This window comes from Taudactylus pleione, unplaced genomic scaffold, assembly GCF_031769625.1.
Source record: "Taudactylus pleione unplaced genomic scaffold, aTauple2 ptg000278l, whole genome shotgun sequence".
NCBI classification, from domain to species: domain Eukaryota; kingdom Metazoa; phylum Chordata; class Amphibia; order Anura; family Myobatrachidae; genus Taudactylus; species Taudactylus pleione.
In genome coordinates, this window is record NW_028284680.1 from 5,116,918 (window position 1) to 5,137,263 (window position 20,346).

General features: G+C 46.1%; 1 protein-coding gene across 3 annotated transcripts in view; it reads left to right on the forward strand.

Moving 5' to 3' along the window:
- The window catches only part of ROBO4 (roundabout guidance receptor 4), a 389,036-nt gene that overhangs the window by 300,561 nt on the left and 68,129 nt on the right, over positions 1 to 20,346 (forward strand). For all 3 annotated transcript variants that reach the window (XM_088481797.1, XM_088481796.1, XM_088481795.1), the window contains one exon: positions 9,475 to 9,884. In XM_088481797.1, the coding sequence (XP_088337923.1) occupies positions 9,475 to 9,884 (410 nt within the window). The remainder of the gene's footprint in view (positions 1 to 9,474; positions 9,885 to 20,346) is intronic.

Here is a 20,346-nt window from a genome sequence, read left to right on the forward strand (position 1 = left end):
CTCTCTGTGTATCTCTCACTCTCTCTGTCCGTGTGTGTCTCTCTTTCTGTCCCTCTCGGTGTCTCTCTGACTCTCTCTGTCCGTGTGTGTGTCTCTCACCCTCAGGAAACATGTGAATGTGATGTGTGTTACTTACACTGTAGCTCTTGAAGAAGTGAGCTGAGGACACATTTTATAGGGAACAGCTCCTAATTACTGAAATGTTTCTGCCTTGATAATTGTCCCGGATCCTGTGTCGGATGATCGCTGTCATCACATCTATCGCTTTGCTGAGTGACATACTGAGCTAACGTTTGCTGTGAGTTCATTTTGTGTCTTGCATTTGATTTATCATTTATTTGGGAAAATCCTGTCTGTTAATTTTCTACAAACAAGAGCACTTACCCCGAATACGCACAACCTGGCAGCCAGAATCAATAACCACAGGGGATAGGAATTAAAAGGGTTCACTAACTTGTTTTCATAAATGCACATTATGTTTAAAGCACTAAGCACTAGTTTTGGAATTTAAATCCTCAATCATCGGTCTGTGTCACAAATAATATATGACAATCAATAAGCAGCTCGTATTGTTCTCCAGCAGAACGCACCTACTCAGACCTTCAGTGATGATTCATGTAGGGATTTTGTTCTGTAAAAGCTGGTTGTGCTTCTGGTGCCATAAAATAATGCCCATAGCTCACAGCAGTGCTGAGCTATCCCTGTGGCAGTGCCAGAAGTTAATTCATGCCGCACATTATTGCAGAGGTCTCGCAGGTCATTGTAGAAATGATTACTCCTCACCATTAGCTGTCACTTCGCTGGCTTGGCACTTTCCACCGTCCTCACGATTTAGGTGACTTTGTATACTCAATCAATGACAAGCATAACGTCACATGGGGAAATTTACTGGAAATGTATTGATTGTAGAGCGATTACTATAGTGCAGACTGGGCACACAGCGGAGGTGCTCATCTGATGGTCATTTCCAAGTTATAGTGCCATCCGTCAGCCAATGTAATTCTTCCATGACATGCTGGTGAGCCAGCAAATTCACAGCTGCGTATTCTCAACTAAACACGGGTGCAAGCTAGGAGAATGTCATAACCACAGCTAGGGTATAAGATGATTCTTAAGACTGGCGGTGATGACCTAGGGTATAAGATGATTGGTAAGACTGGCGGTGATGACCTAGGGTATAAGATGATTGGTAAGACTGGCAGTGATGACCTAGGGTATAAGATGATTGGTAAGACTGGCGGTGATGACCTGGGGTATAAGATGATCGATGAGACTGGCAGTGATCACCTGGGGTATAAGATGATTGGTAAGACTGGCGGTGATGACCTTGGGTAAAAGATGATTTGTGAGACTGGCGGTGATGACCTGGGGTATAAGATGATTTGTGAGACTGGCGGTGATGACCTAGGGTATTTAATGATCAATGAGATTGGCGGTGATGACCTGGGGTATAAGATGATTTGTGAGACTGGCGGTGATGACCTAGGGTATAAGATGATTCTTGAGACTGGCGGTGATGACCTAGGGTATAAGATGATTGGTAAGACTGGCGGTGATGACCTAGGGTATAAGATGATTGTTGAGACTGGCGGTGATGACCTAGGGTATAAGATGATTGTTGAGACTGGCGGTGATGACCTAGGGTATAAGATGATTTGTAAGACTGGCGGTGATGACCTGGGGTATATAATGATCGATGAGACTGGCAGTGATCACCTTGGGTATAAGATGATTTGTGAGACTGGCGGTGATGACCTGGGGTATAAGATGATTTGTGAGACTGGCGGTGATGACCTAGGGTATTTAATGATCGATGAGATTGGCGGTGATGACCTGGGGTATAAGATGATTGGTAAGACTGGCGGTGATGATCTGGGGTATAAGATGATTGGTGAGACTGGTGGTGATGACCTGGGGTATACGATGATTTGTGAGACTGGCGGTGATGAGCTAGGGTATTTAGTGATCGATGAGACTGGCGGTGATGACCTGGGGTATAAGATGATTGGTAAGACTGGCGGTGATGATCTGGGGTATAAGATGATTGGTGAGACTGGCGGTGATGACCTAGGGTATAAGATGATTGTTGAGACTGGCGGTGATGACCTAGGGTATAAGATGATTTGTAAGACTGGCGGTGATGACCTGGTGTATAAGATGATTGGTGAGACTGGCGGTGATGATCTGGGGTATAAGATGATTGGTAAGACTGGCGGTGATGACCTGGGGTATATAATGATTAGTGAGACTGGCGGTGATGACCTGGTGTATAAGATGATTGATGAGACTGATGGTGATGACTTGGGGTATTTAATGATCGATGAGACTGGGGTGATGACCTGAGGTATAAGATGATTGGTGAGACTGGCGGTGATGACCTGGGGTATATAATGATTGGTAAGACTGGCGGTGATGACCTGGGGTATATAATGATTGGTAAGACTGGCGGTGATGACCTGGGGTATATAATGATTGGTAAGACTAGCGGTGATGACCTGAAGTATAAACTGGTTGTGATGACCTGGGGTATATAATGATCGGTAAGACTGGCGGTGATGACCTGGGGTATATAATGATCAATAATACTGGCAGTGATGACCTGGGGTATATAATGTTCGGTAATACTGGCGGTGATGACCTGGGGTATATAATGATTGGTAAGACTGGTCGTGATGACCTGGGGAATATAATGATCGGTAAGACTGGCGGTGATGACCTGAAGTATAAACTGGTGGTGATGACCTGGGATATATAATGATTGGTGAGACTGGCGGTGATGACCTGGGGTATATAATGATCTGTAAGACTGGTGGTGAAGACCTTGGGTATATAATGATTGGTAAGACTGGCGGTGATGACCTGGGGTATATAATGATCAGTAATACTGGGGCATATAATGGCGGCATATAATGATCGGTAATAATGGGGCATATAATGATTGGGGTATATAATGTTCGGTAATACTGGTGGTGATGACCTGGGGTATATAATGATTGGTAAGACTGGCGGTGATGACCTGGGGTATATAATGATCGGTAATACTGGCGGCATATAATGATCGGTAATACTGGGGCATATAATGGCGGCATATAATGAACGGTAATCCTGGGGCATATAATGATTGGTAAGACTGGCGGTGATGACCAGGGGTATATAATGATCGGTAATCCTGGGGCATATAATGATTGGTAAGACTGGCGGTGATGACCTGGGGTATATAATGATCGGTAATACTGGGGCATATAATGGCGGCATATAATGATCGGTAATACTGGGGCATATAATGATTGGGGTATATAATGTTCGGTAATACTGGTGGTGATGACCTGGGGTATATAATGATTGGTAAGACTGGCGGTGATGACTTGGGGTATATAATGATCGGTAATACTGGCGGCATATAATGATCGGTAATACTGGGGCATATAATGGCGGCATATAATGAACGGTAATACTGGGGCATATAATGATTGGGGTATATAATGTTCGGCAATACTGACGGTGATGACCTGGGGTATATAATGATTGGTAAGACTGGCGGTGATGACCTGGGGTATATAATGATCGGTAATACTGGCGGCATATAATGATCGGTAATCCTGGGGCATATAATGATTGGTAAGACTGGCGGTGATGACCTGGGGTATATAATGATCGGTAATCCTGGGGCATATAATGATTGGTAAGACTGGCCGTGATGACCTGGGGTATATAATGATTGGTAAGACTGGCGGTGATGACCTGGAGTATATAATGATCAGTAAGACTGGCGGTGATGACCTGGGGCATATAATGATTGGTAAGACTGGCGGTGATGACTTGGGGTATATAATGATTGGTAATACTGGCGGTGATGACCTGGGGCATATAATGATTGGTAAGACTGGCGGTGATGACCTGGGCTATATAATGATCAGTAATACCGCCGGTGATGACATGGGGTATATAATGTTCGGTAATACTGGCGGTGATGACCTGGGGTATATAATGATCGATAATACTGGCGGCATATAATGATCGGTAATACTGGGGCATATAATGGCAGCATATAATAATCGGTAATACTGGGGCATATAATGATTGGGGTATATAATGTTCGGTAATACTGGCGGTGATGACCTGGGGTATATAATGATTGGTAAGACTGGCGGTGATGACCTGGGGTATATAATGATCGGTAATACTGGCGGCATATAATGATTGGTAATACTGGGGCATATAATGGCGGCATATAATGATCGGTAATACTGGGGCATATAATGATTGGGGTATATAATGTTCGGCAATACTGGCGGTGATGACCTTGGGTATATAATGATTGGTAAGACTGGTAGTGATGACCTGGGGTATATAATGATCGGTAATACTGGCGGCATATAATGATCGGTAATCCTGGGGCATATAATGATTGGTAAGACTGGTGGTGATGACCTGGGGTATATAATGATCGGTGATCCTGGGGCATATAATGATTGGTAAGTCTGGCGGTGATGACCTGGGGCATATAATGATTGGTAAGACTGGCGGTGATAACCTGGGGTATATAATGATCGGTAATACTGGGGCCTATAATGGCAGCATATAATGATCGGTAATACTGGGGCATATAATGATTGGGGTATATAGTGTTCGGTAATACTGGCGGTGATGACCTGGGGTATATAATGATTGGTAAGACTGACGGTGATGACCTGGGGTATATAATGATCGGTAATCCTGGGGCATATAATGATTGGTAAGACTGGCGGTGATGACCTGGGGCATATAATGATTGATAAGACTGACGGTGATGACCTGGGGTATATAATGATTGGTAATACTGGCGGTGATGACCTGGGGCATATAATGATCGGTAAGACCGGCGGTGATGACCTGGGGCATATAATGATTGGTAAGACTGGCGGTGATGACCTGGGGCATATAATGATTGGTAAGACTGGCAGTGATGACATGACTATTTGTATAATTGCATTCTGTGGATACCGCCATGCTTTGCTGGGACCACCATATTGGAATTGGCATTGCTAGGTTTTTCGAAATGGCTCATGACATACAACCGAATGTGTCACCTATGCTGTAACCATGACACTTATGGTCTAACCATGACACTTATGCTCTAACCATGACACCTATGCTCTAACCATGACACCTATGCTCTAACCATGACACTTATGCTCTAACCATGACACCTATGCTCTAACCATGACACCTATGCTCTAACCATGACACCTATGCTCTAACCATGACACCTATGCTCTAAACATTAAACTTATGCTCTAAGCATGACACCTATTCTCTAACCATGACACCTATGCTCTAACCATGACACCTATGCTCTAACCATGACACTTATGCTCTAACCATGACACTTATGCTCTAACCATGACACCTATTCTCTAACCATGACATCTATGCTCTAACCATGACACCTATGCTCTAACCATGACACCTATGCTCTAACCATGACACCTATGCTCTAACCATGACACTTATGCTCTAACCATGACACCTATTCTCTAACCATGAAACCTATGCTCTAACCATGACACTTATGCTCTAACCATGACACCTATTCTCTAACCATGAAACCTATGCTCTAACCATGACACTTATGCCACAACTTAACTTCAAAAATCAAATAACTGTTTATTATAGCACTATCGAGGTTGCAGTAAACACAGTGATTTAATGTTTTTAAATATGTTTCTGAAGAAATGTAAGAATCATTTAAAAAAATTAAATGCCCGTACAGTAAGTGCTCCGGGGTCTCGGGTAATGGGAATTAGCATTGGAACCATATTAATGACCTAATTGTGCCTCGGGAACATGGGGGAGGGGTGTATCTTGTGTGAGGTATGCCTGGGCATACCTATCCAGCGAGCACACGCATGTGCAGATTGGCATGACACTTACACCTGCCTGGCCTGAACGGTGTGGGACAGGCTGGGGTTTCTCACATAGGGAGAGTACAGTAAGCGTGTATTTATTTGCAGCAGTGCAGCCAGGCGTATTACCCTGATGAGAGGCCGCTGCCGATAGGGAATACCGTTGCCGTGAAGGGTCGTACTTCGGGCCTGATTCAGAGCCGGACGCTATTTGCGGACGGTCGTTCAGGAAAAGGGGGTGGCTATTCAAATGAACCGTTCGCTCTTTGCGGTCTGTTCACGCCTCTAGGTCTGAACGAGCGAACCAAACTTGCGGTCGTTTTTTGGATAACTACGCCCCCTGGCCGCTCGCATCCTACGTCATGTCCGCTATTTATTAGATTAATCAAGTACGTCGACCAGCGTATGAACTGCTCGCTATTCTTGTGGATGGTTTTTCCTACCACTATTTTGCGAGCAGTTCTGGCTATAAAAAAACCAAGTGACGTGGTCAATGACGCTGCTGTATTAATTATGCACACCCATAAAACGCCCGTTTTTACTTTTAAGCACGCCTGCGTTCGGATCTCCACTCCCCGTTTTCAAGCACCTTCCCCTGTTACCACCCACATACGCCTCCTCCTGTCACTCATATTAGCAGGCATTCGCTATTTACCGAACAAAAGATTTTCAGCCGCACTGACTTAAAATCCGTACTCATGCGCAGTTGGGCAAACATCGCTCGGAACGAACGAGCGGCCGCTTACGAGCGGCTCTGAATCAGGCCCTTGGTCTGCAGCAATCTTCCTCGCTCCCTGTGTGCCACCCCTGACTGTCTGCCCCTCACCTATAGAGTGTAAGCTCTCACGAGCAGGGTCCTTCTTCCCTCATGTGCTTTTCCTTCTCTAGCTTATACCATAATTTCCTCCCCACTGCCTACAGTGACAACTACCTCTTGGATTCTGCCACCCTGCTGTTGATTTGGGTACTACGACTGCGGTGCAGCAATGCTTATACAATGTCCATGTCCTGCAATGTTCTGTACTGTAAGTCACTTTTCCCTTGTTTTGTGCTGCTGACCCCGGTATAGGTTTATGATGCCGGCGGTCACAATGCCGTCATGTCGGGCACGGATCGTCCGTCCGCCTGTTATGTCGGCCCATCGCCCGTGCGGTCGCCCGTCGCATCACTGGGTACACTTGTCATCTAATGTGTACCCAGCTTTAGGTGTACATTTACTAAAGTGTAGGTATACAAATGTGGAGGCATTGTCCAAAGCACCCAATTAGATGCTAGCTATTATTTTCTAGACCAGGTAACAGGTGGCCCTCCGAGCCCCCACTTGCATCCCCCAACTGCTTCCTGCTTGCTGTCATGCCTGTCTGTTCTAGCTGGGAACGCCTACTTACAGTACATGGCCTGCCGGTATCTTACTACAGATCGGTCTCTCTCTCATAGATGAAATATATTACTTTGTAGCGCTGTAGAGATTACAGGTAATGTGCGGCCCCTTTTGAAGATTAGAGGGCCAAGCAGTGCGGCCCCCTGAAGTGAATGGGGCAGCCTATCACTGTTCTAGAATGTAGCAGATGAATGTTAGCTGGGATCTAATTGGTTGCTCTGTGCTACAGCTCCACTTGTGTAAAACCGCATTTTAGTAAACTTACCTCCTACCCTCCAAACAGCAAAAATAAAACCGTAGCATGGAGAACTGTCTGCTGACCGCACTAATACCTCTGCTGACCGCACTAATACCTCTGCTGACCGCACTAATACCTCTGCTGACCGCACTAATACCTCTGCTGACCGCATTAATACCTCTGCTGACCGCACTAATACCTCTGCTGACCGCACTAATACCTCTGCTGACCGCACTAATACCTCTGCTGACCGCACTAATACCTCTGCTGACTGCACTAATACCTCTGATGACCGCACTAATACCTCTGATGACAGCACTAATACCTCTGCTGACCGCACTAATATCTCTGCTGACCGCACTAGTACCTCTGCTGACCGCACTAGTACCTCTGCTGACCGCACTAGTACCTCTGCTGACCGCACTAATACCTCTCCTGACAGCACTAATACCTCTGCTGACCGCTCTAATACCTCTGCTGACCGCACTAATACCTCTGCTGACCGCACTAATACCTCTGCTGACATCACTAATACCTCTGCTGACCACACTAAAACCTCTGCTGACATCACTAAAACCTCTGCTGACATCACTAATACCTCTGCTGACAGCACTAATACCTCTGCTGACAGCACTAATACCTCTGCTGACAACACTAATACCTCTTTTGACCGCACTAATACCTCTGCTGACCGCACTAAAACTTCTGCTGACCGCACTAAAACCTCTGCTGCCATCACTAATACTTCTGCTGACCGCACTAATACCTCTTTCGACCGCACTAAAACTTCTGCTGTCCGCACTAAAACTTCTGCTGTCCGCACTAATACCTCTGCTGACATCACTAATACCTCTGCTGACAGCACTAAAACCTCTGCTGACCGCACTAATACCTCTTTTGACCGCACTAATACCTCTGCTGACCGCACTAAAACCTCTGCTGACTGCACTAAAACCTCTGCTGACCGCACTAAAACCTCTGCTGACATCACTAATACCTCTGCTGACAGCACTAATACCTCTGCTGACCGCACTAATACCTCTGCTGACCGCACTAATACCTCTTTTGACTGCACTAATACCTCTGCTGTCCGCACTAAAACTTCTGCTGTCCGCACTAAAACCTCTGCTGACATCACTAATACCTCTGCTGACAGCACTAAAACCTCTGCTGACCGCACTAATACCTCTTTCGACCGCACTAATACCTCTTTTGACTGCACTAATACCTCTTTTGACCGCACTAAAACCTCTGCTGACTGCACTAAAACCTCTGCTGACCGCACTAAAACCTCTGCTGACATCACTAATACCTCTGCTGACATCACTAATACCTCTGCTGACAGCACTAATACCTCTTTCGATCGCACCAATACCTCTGCTGACAGCACTAATACCTCTGCTGATGGCACTAATACCTCTTTCGACCGCACTAATACCTCTTTCGACTGCACTAATACCTCTTTTGACCGCACTAAAACCTCTGCTGACTGCACTAAAACCTCTGCTGACTGCACTAAAACCTCTGCTGACCGCACTAAAACCTCTGCTGACATCACTAATACCTCTGCTGACAGCACTAAAACCTCTGCTGACAGCACTAATACCTCTGCTTACCGCACTAATAGCTCTGCTTACCGCACTAATACCTCTTCTGACAGCACTAATACCTCTGCTGACCGCACTAATACCTCTTTCGACCGCACTAATACCTCTTTCGACCGCACTAAAACCTCTGCTGACCGCACTAAAACCTCTGCTGACATCACTAATACCTCTGCTGACATCACTAATATCTCTATAGGCAGCAATAGCAACAGTGACATCTGTAGGATATGTGAAATTACAACTAGTAACTATAATGTAATTCTTTCCTATTATGTTACTAATGAACATTTTTGTGATTTTTTTTTCTTGTAAGTATATAAATTGTAAAGGAGATATTTACTGTAGAATTCCTTTGCACTTCAGGCATCCTTCTGAAAGTGATGGGACCCTTCCCAGGTCATTCATCTCCAATCACTCCTACGGCTACATATGCAGCCCGTTGCCATCAGACCTGGTAGAAGGCGATCCGGTGGATGAAGACGATGACCTGGAGCTGGGAGAAGTCAGCTCATTGAAGTCCTACCGCAAGTACTGCGAGACTCCAACCTCTAGTATCAGTGAGTACGAGAGCTCCATGGCCGGTTCTCTGATCAACGGCTGGGGCTCAGTGTCAGAAGACAACTACACCAGCGCCAGATGCAGCATGGTCAGCTCTTCTGACGGATCTTTCCTAATGGATGCAAACTTCGCCAAAGCCCTCGCCGTGGCGGTGGACAGTTTCTGCCTTGGCATGTCTCAGTCTGAGGCCGCAGGAAGCGACCGGCTCTACACTGGTGAGTAGGCGCGGAAGACTCTCCATAGACCTTGGTTATGTGTATTAGCAGGAGATGACATCTAACTGACTCGTGTGATTATGTATTCCCTGCATTTACATCCAGCTGGTCCCCTCGTCCAGGTTCTTGGTCCCGCAGGTTATTATCAGGAGGTCGCCATACAGATAAAGGACGCCCGCCATGTCCGTCACTGACTAGTTGGCGTGATGGGTGGCTATTAGGAGCTCAGTGATTGGCTGGTCACTTTGTGTTAGTGCTATCCTGCAGTGTCTGATAAACAGAAGCTTCTGATTGGTTGCTCTACAGACTCCATTTCTTCTTCCTACGAAGTGTTTAGCCGAACGCAGAACGTTCTGCTACCATGACGCTAGATTATAATCACAATTCCAAACAAAACTGACTATTTTTAAAATGTGAATCCTATAAGAACCTCATAAATACAGATGTGTCCTCCTAAACCTAGCCTCAGTACGCTATGCGGCACAAGACGCTTGGTCCCATGCGCCAAGAGTCTTTTTCGCGAAAATGTGTCTTACTTGCAATGCAATGTGACTAGGACGCACCAGGAGACCGCACCGATTAATTTGATATGCAACACTTACATATCGGTATGCGACTCTGTAAATAAAGATTAACGGAACTTGGCGTGAAAAAAAAGCCGCGGCCATTGCATCGTAGCGCTTTGTATACAGATTCAACCTCAAACCCCTTTTCCACTGACCTGAAAATCCCGGGTTATTGCATCTGAACGCGCATCAGCCCTGGATTTTAGTCAGTGGAAACTTCCACCGGGGTCCAGTCAAACGGGGAACCTATACTGCTAGCCTGCAGGGTTTTTTCCGGGAAGGACCCGAGTAAGGCTCAGTGTAAATGGGTAACCCAGGACATCCGACCAGGGACCCGATAACAGCCAGTGGAGAGCCGCATTCCGGCACAAGTAGATGATGTCATCTCTAAGTGCCGGCTCTGCACACGAGTACAGTGTGAACGGCGCTGATCCGGGAATAACTAGGATTGGTGCTGTGGTGTGTCCTGTGTCTGACCTGGGCCAAATCCTGGGTCAGATGTGGGACATTAGTGTAAAAGGGGTGTCAGTCACACACTGATGTACAAGCTGTAGCATCACGGCAAGTTTGACACTGTGGCTATGTGTTACAGAGGGTGTTTCTGACCCTGGGAGCCCCCCCTTCCTTCCCCCCCAATCAGCCAACGATTGAGACCAAGACGCATTTTCTAAAGCCTCTCGCCACAAGCAGAGACGAATGGTACCGGACACGCTGAGAGGGGCTGTTTGGCGTTACTGCACCGATAGTGCATGAGGACACATCTGTAATAAAGAATTGATCAAATGTACGGAATACATATGTTACACCGCCAGCCGCATGGTTCAAAACCCGGCAGCGCCAGCCCGACGTGGAAGGAAATCCCGATCGTCTGAAAGGTAAGTATTATCTAACCTAATCTACCCCCTAACCCTCCCTCCCCCTAACCTAACCCTAACCTCCGGGGGGGGTGCCTAACCCTAAGTCCCAACCCCGGAACCCTAAACCTAACCCTCTCCCCCCCCGCGGCTGTCCGCGCTCGGCGCCCGGCATCCCTTCGACCGGGATGCCAGGCGCCGGTCTCCCGGCGTAGGTTAATTAACCCTCGCGGGGATTCTGTAGTGGAGATGCCAGTGGTCAGCATAGCGACCGCTGGCATCATAAACGCATTACAAATGGTACATGTAAGAAAATGTCTATACAACTGTCCCTTTTTATTATCCTTTATTTATATGGCACCATTAAGTGTCCGTAGCACCTTACAGTGAAACAACTGCATTAAATACACAGCCACTTCCATTTAAAAAGTACAAAAAATAACCCGTATAAAGCCGATCGACGAAACTGAGAAATGAGACGACTTTGCGAGTGACAGAAAACAGTCTCACGCAGTGACCCGGGGACCTGGGGTGCGCTGACAGAAAGGACCGGTGATAACGGCCATGATTGGTAGCGCACCGGGGACGTGCTTAGTGCGACAACAAGAGAAAATAGAACCGAGCTCAATATAAATCTGCCAGCAAACTGGGCTGCTCATCCCTACAACATATATACATAATATATAATACAGACATGGTGTACGTGTTCTGAGCTGTCACTTTCTATAGGCACTTGGTAGAGCGTGAGATCACTGGGCTCAGGGTTTTAGCGTGGAAGTATTTATTGCACCGTATTATCCCGTCGTTTTGATATGTTCCTGACAAATTGCCCATTTTTGAGCGCCTCGCGTGCTGGTTTCCGTAGTAACCCTCCTGCGTGGAATTCATCAGCCATAATTGACAGCTCCGAGATTTTAACTATCCAACTAGTGACAGGTGGGGTGGACGGCCGTGCCTTAAATACCCCCTGGGCTCATTACTCACCATTAATAATTTGGGAGGTTATGGATTTTTGTTCTCTCTCCAGAAGTGGAGCTGGAAGCTGTTTATGGAGTCATTCTTGTCGGATAATATTCTAATTATTACTTATTGTTCTGTTTGATTTGGTCCATCATTGTGCATTGATGTGGTTACCCTAGGAAGTCTCTGTCCTTGCAGAGAATACAGGAGATGGGGCTGTTTGCGTGGCTTGACCTCTGCACAGTCCCTTCGATGGAGGACGGATTAATACACCGGATGATGTCTGGCAGATTTAAATCTGATCGCTTTTCCCCGGCGCCCAACACTTTCCCGTCCTCATTCCAGACACGTATTTTCCTGCCTGGGTTAAGTAAGGTCACTGAATGAAATCCTTCCCCCATCTGTTCCGTTATGGGGTATTTACACCAGTGTGTTCCTCCTTATCGCCTTACAATACCTCCCCACCATGATTATTATTCATCGGTGCATCCAGAGAAATGTCATCATGCAATGCTAATATTGTGGAGCAGAACCGGGACCCCCAGCTCATACGTGACCTTTATGGGTGCTGTACGGCTGGAGGAACAGACAGTGTAACCGTATGTGGGTAGTAATATGTTATTGTGAGATCCATCAACTGATATCGCTCTGCTACAAAGAATCCATTATGTAGAGAGATTTCCGGCACGGGCAGTAATTGGGAATTGACAATGTCATCTGCCGCATAGAGAGCACTCGCCCGTCTCCGAGAGCTGGAATTCAGGAGAAGTACGGAGTTGTGGGCGAGATTTGGGTCAGATTAATGGTCTGGGTACATATAGGGCTATAGCTGCCCAGTAGTGTTATGTGTGACCCATTACAGAGGGTTTGGTGTACACATTTTGCTGGCTCTGGTAAATAATATCCGTATAAATAGAACTTAATGACATTGCCGCGTAGTAAGCATCATGATGCCATAGAAGCAACATTTAGGGATAGGAGAAGCTTTTGGGACAATTTTAAAAAATTTTGGCAAATTTTTGGGAAGGGACCATGCCCACCTGCTATAGGTTATTCCATACACTTTACAGTACAGATACCCAAATGAAAATAAAAAAACTAAATGGCTACACGGCTCGGCAGAATACATATAGGGCCGGTTTCAGAGATGGCCGGTATTGTTCAGCCGCACAGAAGCGCTCTGCGCTAGCGTCCAACAACATGTAACTGCAGCTGCAGGTGTCTGTAGGTAATAGCCACCTCCTGGCTGCATCTGTAATCTGTGTGCTGCGTCTGTACACACTGCCTCGGATCACCATCGTGACCATCCGTACATCATTTATGGTAAGTGCGCACCTTCTGTACATAATTTACAGTAAGTGCGCACCTTCAGTACATCATTTACAGTAAGTGCGCACCTTCAGTACATCATTTACAGTAAATGCGCACCTTCCTTACATCGTTTACAGTAGGTGCGCACCTTCCGTACATCATTAACACTAGGTGCGCACCTTCCGTACATCATTTACAGTAAGCGCGCACCCTCCGTACATCGTTTACAGTAAGCATGCACCCTCCGCACATCGTTTACAGTAGGTGCGCATCTTCCGGACATTGTTTACAGTAAGTGCGCGCCTTCCGTACATCGTTTACAGTAGGTGCGCATCTTCCGTACATCGTTTACAGTAAGTGCGCACCTTCCGTACATCGTTTACAGTAAGTGCGCACCTTCCGTACATCGTTTACAGTAAGTGCGCACCATCTGTACATCATTTACAGTAGGTGCGCACCTTCCGTACATCATTTACAATAGGTGCGCACCTTCCGTACATCGTTTACAGTAAATGCGCACCTTCCGTACATCGTTTACAGTAGGTGCGCCTCTTCCAAACATCATGTACAGTAGGTGCGCACCTTCCGTACATCGTTTACAGTAGGTGTGCAACTTCCGTACATTTACAGTTGGTGCGCCTCTTCCAGACACCATTTACAGTAGGTGCGCATCTTCCGTACATTATTTACAGTAGGTGCGCCTCTTCCAGAAACCATTTACAGTAGGTGCGCATCTTCCGTACATCATTTACAGTAGGTGCGCATCTTCCAGACACCATTTACAGTAGGGGCGCATCTTCCGTACATCGTTTACAGTAGGTGCGCATCTTCCGTACATCGTTTACAGTAGGTGCGCATCTTCCAGAAACCATTTACAGTAGGTGCGCATTTTTCGTACATTATTTACAGTAGGTGCGCATCTTCCGTACATCATTTACAGTAGGTGTGCATCTTCCAGACACCATTTACAGTAGGGGCGCATCTTCCGTACATCATTTACAGTAGGTGCGCATCTTCCGTACATCATTTACAGTAGGTGCGCATCTTACGTACATCATTTACAGTAGGTGCGCCTCTTCCAGAAACCATTTACAGTAGGTGCGCATCTTCCGTACATTATTTACAGTAGGTGCGCATCTTCCGTACATCATTTACAGTAGGCGTGCATCTTCCAGACACCATTTACAGTAGGGGCGCATCTTCCGTACATCATTTACAGTAGGTGCGCATCTTCCGTACATCGTTTACAGTAGGTGCGCATCTTCCAGAAACCATTTACAGTAGGGGCGCATCTTCCGTACATCGTTTACAGTAGGTGCGCATCTTCCGTACATCATTTACAGTAGGTGCGCCTCTTCCAGAAAACATTTACAGTAGGTGCGCATCTTCCGTACATTATTTACAGTAGGTGCGCATCTTCGTACATCATTTACAGTAGGTGTGCATCTTCCAGACACCATTTACAGTAGGGGCGCATCTTCCGTACATCATTTACAGTAGGTGCTCATCTTCCGTACATCGTTTACAGTAGGTGCGCATCTTCCAGAAACCATTTACAGTAGGGGCGCATCTTCCGTACATCATTTACAGTAGGTGCGCATCTTCCGTACATCGTTTACAGTAGGTGCGCATCTTCCGTACATTTATAGTAGGTGCACATCTTCCAGAAACCATTTACAGTAGGTGCGCATCTTCCGTACATTATTTACAGTAGGTGCGCATCTCCCGTACATCATTTTCAGTAGGTGCGCATCTTCCAGAAACCATTTACAGTAGGGGCGCATCTTCCATACATCATTTACAGTAGGTGCGCCTCTTCCAGAAAACATTTACAGTAGGTGCGCATCTTCCGTACATTATTTACAGTAGGTGCGCATCTTCCGTACATCGTTTACAGTAGGTGCGCCTCTTCCAGAAACCATTTACAGTAGGTGCGCATCTTCCGTACATTATTTACAGTAGTTGCGCACCTTCCGTACATCGTTTACAGTAGGTGCGCATCTTCCAGAAACCATTTACAGTAGGGGCGCATCTTCCAGAAACCATTTACAGTAGGGGCACATCTTCCGTACATCATTTACAGTAGGTGCGCCTCTTCCAGAAACCATTTACAGTAGGTGCGCATCTTCCAGAAACCATTTACAGTAGCTGCGCATCTTCCAGAAACCATTTACAGTAGGTGCGCATCTTCCAGAAACCATTTACAGTAGGTGCGCATCTTCCAGAAACCATTTACAGTAGGTGCGCATCTTCCGTACATCATTTACAGTAGGTGCGCATCTTCCGTACATCGTTTACAGTAGGTGCGCATCTTCCAGAAACCATTTACAGTAGGGGCGCATCTTCCGTACATCGTTTACAGTAGGTGCGCTTCTTCCAGAAACCATTTACAGTAGGGGCGCATCTTCCGTACATCATTTACAATAGGTGCGCATCTTCCGTACATCGTTTACAGTAGGTGCGCATCTTCCGTACATCATTTACAGTAGATGCGCATCTTCCAGACACCATTTACAGTAGGTGCGTATCTTCCGTACATCGTTTACAGTAGGTGTGCATCTTCCGTACATCATTTACAGTAGGTGTGCATCTTCCGTACATCATTTACAGTAGATGCGCATCTTCCAGACACCATTTACAGTAGGTGCGTATCTTCCGTACATCGTTTACAGTAGGTGCGCATCTTCCGTACATCATTTACAGTAGGTGCGCATCTTCCAGACACCATTTACAGTAGGTGCGTATCTTCCGTACATCATTTACAGTAGGTGTGCATCTTCCGTACATCATTTACAGTAGGTGTGCATCTTCCGTACATCATTTACAGTAGATGCGCATCTTCCAGACACCATTTACAGTAGGTGCGTATCTTCCGTACATCGTTTACAGTAGGTGCGCATCTTCCGTACATCATTTACAGTAGGTGCGCATCTTCTGTACATCATTTACAGTAGGTGCGCATCTTCCGTACATCATTTACAGTAGGTGCGCATCTTCCGTACATCGTTTACAGTAGGTGCGCATCTTCCGTACATCATTCACAGTAGGTGCGCATCTTCCGTACATCGTTTACAGTAGGTGCGCATCTTCTGTACAGACCTTGGATTGCGACAGATTTGTTATAATGTGGCTCCGTATTTTGAAGCATGTCTCATTATTTGTGTTATTTATGTCCTATATATGTATATGTACACATTTTGCCGGCTCTGGTAAATAATATCCGTATAAATAGAACTTAATGACATTGCCGCGTAGTAAGCATCATGATGCCATAGAAGCAACATTTAGGGATAGGAGAAGCTTTTGGGACAATTTTAAAAAATTTTGGCAAATTTTTGGGAAGGGACCATGCCCACCTGCTATAGGTTATTCCATACACTTTACAGTACAGATACCCAAATGAAAATAAAAAAACTAAATGGCTACACGGCTCGGCAGAATACATATAGGGCCGGTTTCAGAGATGGCCGGTATTGTTCAGCCGCACAGAAGCGCTCTGCGCTAGCGTCCAACAACATGTAACTGCAGCTGCAGGTGTCTGTAGGTAATAGCCACCTCCTGGCTGCATCTGTAATCTGTGTGCTGCGTCTGTACACACTGCCTCGGATCACCATCGTGACCATCCGTACATCATTTATGGTAAGTGCGCACCTTCTGTACATAATTTACAGTAAGTGCGCACCTTCAGTACATCATTTACAGTAAGTGCGCACCTTCAGTACATCATTTACAGTAAATGCGCACCTTCCTTACATCGTTTACAGTAGGTGCGCACCTTCCGTACATCATTAACACTAGGTGCGCACCTTCCGTACATCATTTACAGTAAGCGCGCACCCTCCGTACATCGTTTACAGTAAGCATGCACCCTCCGCACATCGTTTACAGTAGGTGCGCATCTTCCGGACATTGTTTACAGTAAGTGCGCGCCTTCCGTACATCGTTTACAGTAGGTGCGCATCTTCCGTACATCGTTTACAGTAAGTGCGCACCTTCCGTACATCGTTTACAGTAAGTGCGCACCTTCCGTACATCGTTTACAGTAAGTGCGCACCATCTGTACATCATTTACAGTAGGTGCGCACCTTCCGTACATCATTTACAATAGGTGCGCACCTTCCGTACATCGTTTACAGTAAATGCGCACCTTCCGTACATCGTTTACAGTAGGTGCGCCTCTTCCAAACATCATTTACAGTAGGTGCGCACCTTCCGTACATCGTTTACAGTAGGTGCGCAACTTCCGTACATTTACAGTTGGTGCGCCTCTTCCAGACACCATTTACAGTAGGTGCGCATTTTTCGTACATTATTTACAGTAGGTGCGCATCTTCCGTACATCATTTACAGTAGGTGTGCATCTTCCAGACACCATTTACAGTAGGGGCGCATCTACCGTACATCATTTACAGTAGGTGCGCATCTTCCGTACATCATTTACAGTAGGTGCGCATCTTACGTACATCATTTACAGTAGGTGCGCCTCTTCCAGAAACCATTTACAGTAGGTGCGCATCTTCCGTACATTATTTACAGTAGGTGCGCATCTTCCGTACATCATTTACAGTAGGTGCGCATCTTCCAGACACCATTTACAGTAGGGGCGCATCTTCCGTACATCGTTTACAGTAGGTGCGCATCTTCCGTACATCGTTTACAGTAGGTGCGCATCTTCCAGAAACCATTTACAGTAGGTGCGCATTTTTCGTACATTATTTACAGTAGGTGCGCATCTTCCGTACATCATTTACAGTAGGTGTGCATCTTCCAGACACCATTTACAGTAGGGGCGCATCTTCCGTACATCATTTACAGTAGGTGCGCATCTTCCGTACATCATTTACAGTAGGTGCGCATCTTACGTACATCATTTACAGTAGGTGCGCCTCTTCCAGAAACCATTTACAGTAGGTGCGCATCTTCCGTACATTATTTACAGTAGGTGCGCATCTTCCGTACATCATTTACAGTAGGCGTGCATCTTCCAGACACCATTTACAGTAGGGGCGCATCTTCCGTACATCATTTACAGTAGGTGCGCATCTTCCGTACATCGTTTACAGTAGGTGCGCATCTTCCAGAAACCATTTACAGTAGGGGCGCATCTTCCGTACATCGTTTACAGTAGGTGCGCATCTTCCGTACATCATTTACAGTAGGTGCGCCTCTTCCAGAAAACATTTACAGTAGGTGCGCATCTTCCGTACATTATTTACAGTAGGTGCGCATCTTCGTACATCATTTACAGTAGGTGTGCATCTTCCAGACACCATTTACAGTAGGGGCGCATCTTCCGTACATCATTTACAGTAGGTGCTCATCTTCCGTACATCGTTTACAGTAGGTGCGCATCTTCCAGAAACCATTTACAGTAGGGGCGCATCTTCCGTACATCATTTACAGTAGGTGCGCATCTTCCGTACATCGTTTACAGTAGGTGCGCATCTTCCGTACATTTATAGTAGGTGCACATCTTCCAGAAACCATTTACAGTAGGTGCGCATCTTCCGTACATTATTTACAGTAGGTGCGCATCTCCCGTACATCATTTTCAGTAGGTGTGCATCTTCCAGAAACCATTTACAGTAGGGGCGCATCTTCCATACATCATTTACAGTAGGTGCGCCTCTTCCAGAAAACATTTACAGTAGGTGCGCATCTTCCGTACATTATTTACAGTAGGTGCGCATCTTCCGTACATCGTTTACAGTAGGTGCGCCTCTTCCAGAAACCATTTACAGTAGGTGCGCATCTTCCGTACATTATTTACAGTAGTTGCGCACCTTCCGTACATCGTTTACAGTAGGTGCGCATCTTCCAGAAACCATTTACAGTAGGGGCGCATCTTCCAGAAACCATTTACAGTAGGGGCACATCTTCCGTACATCATTTACAGTAGGTGCGCATCTTCCGTACATCGTTTACAGTAGGTGCGCCTCTTCCAGAAACCATTTACAGTAGGTGCGCATCTTCCAGAAACCATTTACAGTAGCTGCGCATCTTCCAGAAACCATTTACAGTAGGTGCGCATCTTCCAGAAACCATTTACAGTAGGTGCGCATCTTCCAGAAACCATTTACAGTAGGTGCGCATCTTCCGTACATCATTTACAGTAGGTGCGCATCTTCCGTACATCGTTTACAGTAGGTGCGCATCTTCCAGAAACCATTTACAGTAGGGGCGCATCTTCCGTACATCGTTTACAGTAGGTGCGCTTCTTCCAGAAACCATTTACAGTAGGGGCGCATCTTCCGTACATCATTTACAATAGGTGCGCATCTTCCGTACATCGTTTACAGTAGGTGCGCATCTTCCGTACATCATTTACAGTAGATGCGCATCTTCCAGACACCATTTACAGTAGGTGCGTATCTTCCGTACATCGTTTACAGTAGGTGTGCATCTTCTGTACATCATTTACAGTAGGTGTGCATCTTCCGTACATCATTTACAGTAGATGCGCATCTTCCAGACACCATTTACAGTAGGTGCGTATCTTCCGTACATCGTTTACAGTAGGTGCGCATCTTCCGTACATCATTTACAGTAGGTGCGCATCTTCCAGACACCATTTACAGTAGGTGCGTATCTTCCGTACATCGTTTACAGTAGGTGTGCATCTTCCGTACATCATTTACAGTAGGTGTGCATCTTCCGTACATCATTTACAGTAGATGCGCATCTTCCAGACACCATTTACAGTAGGTGCGTATCTTCCGTACATCGTTTACAGTAGGTGCGCATCTTCCGTACATCATTTACAGTAGGTGC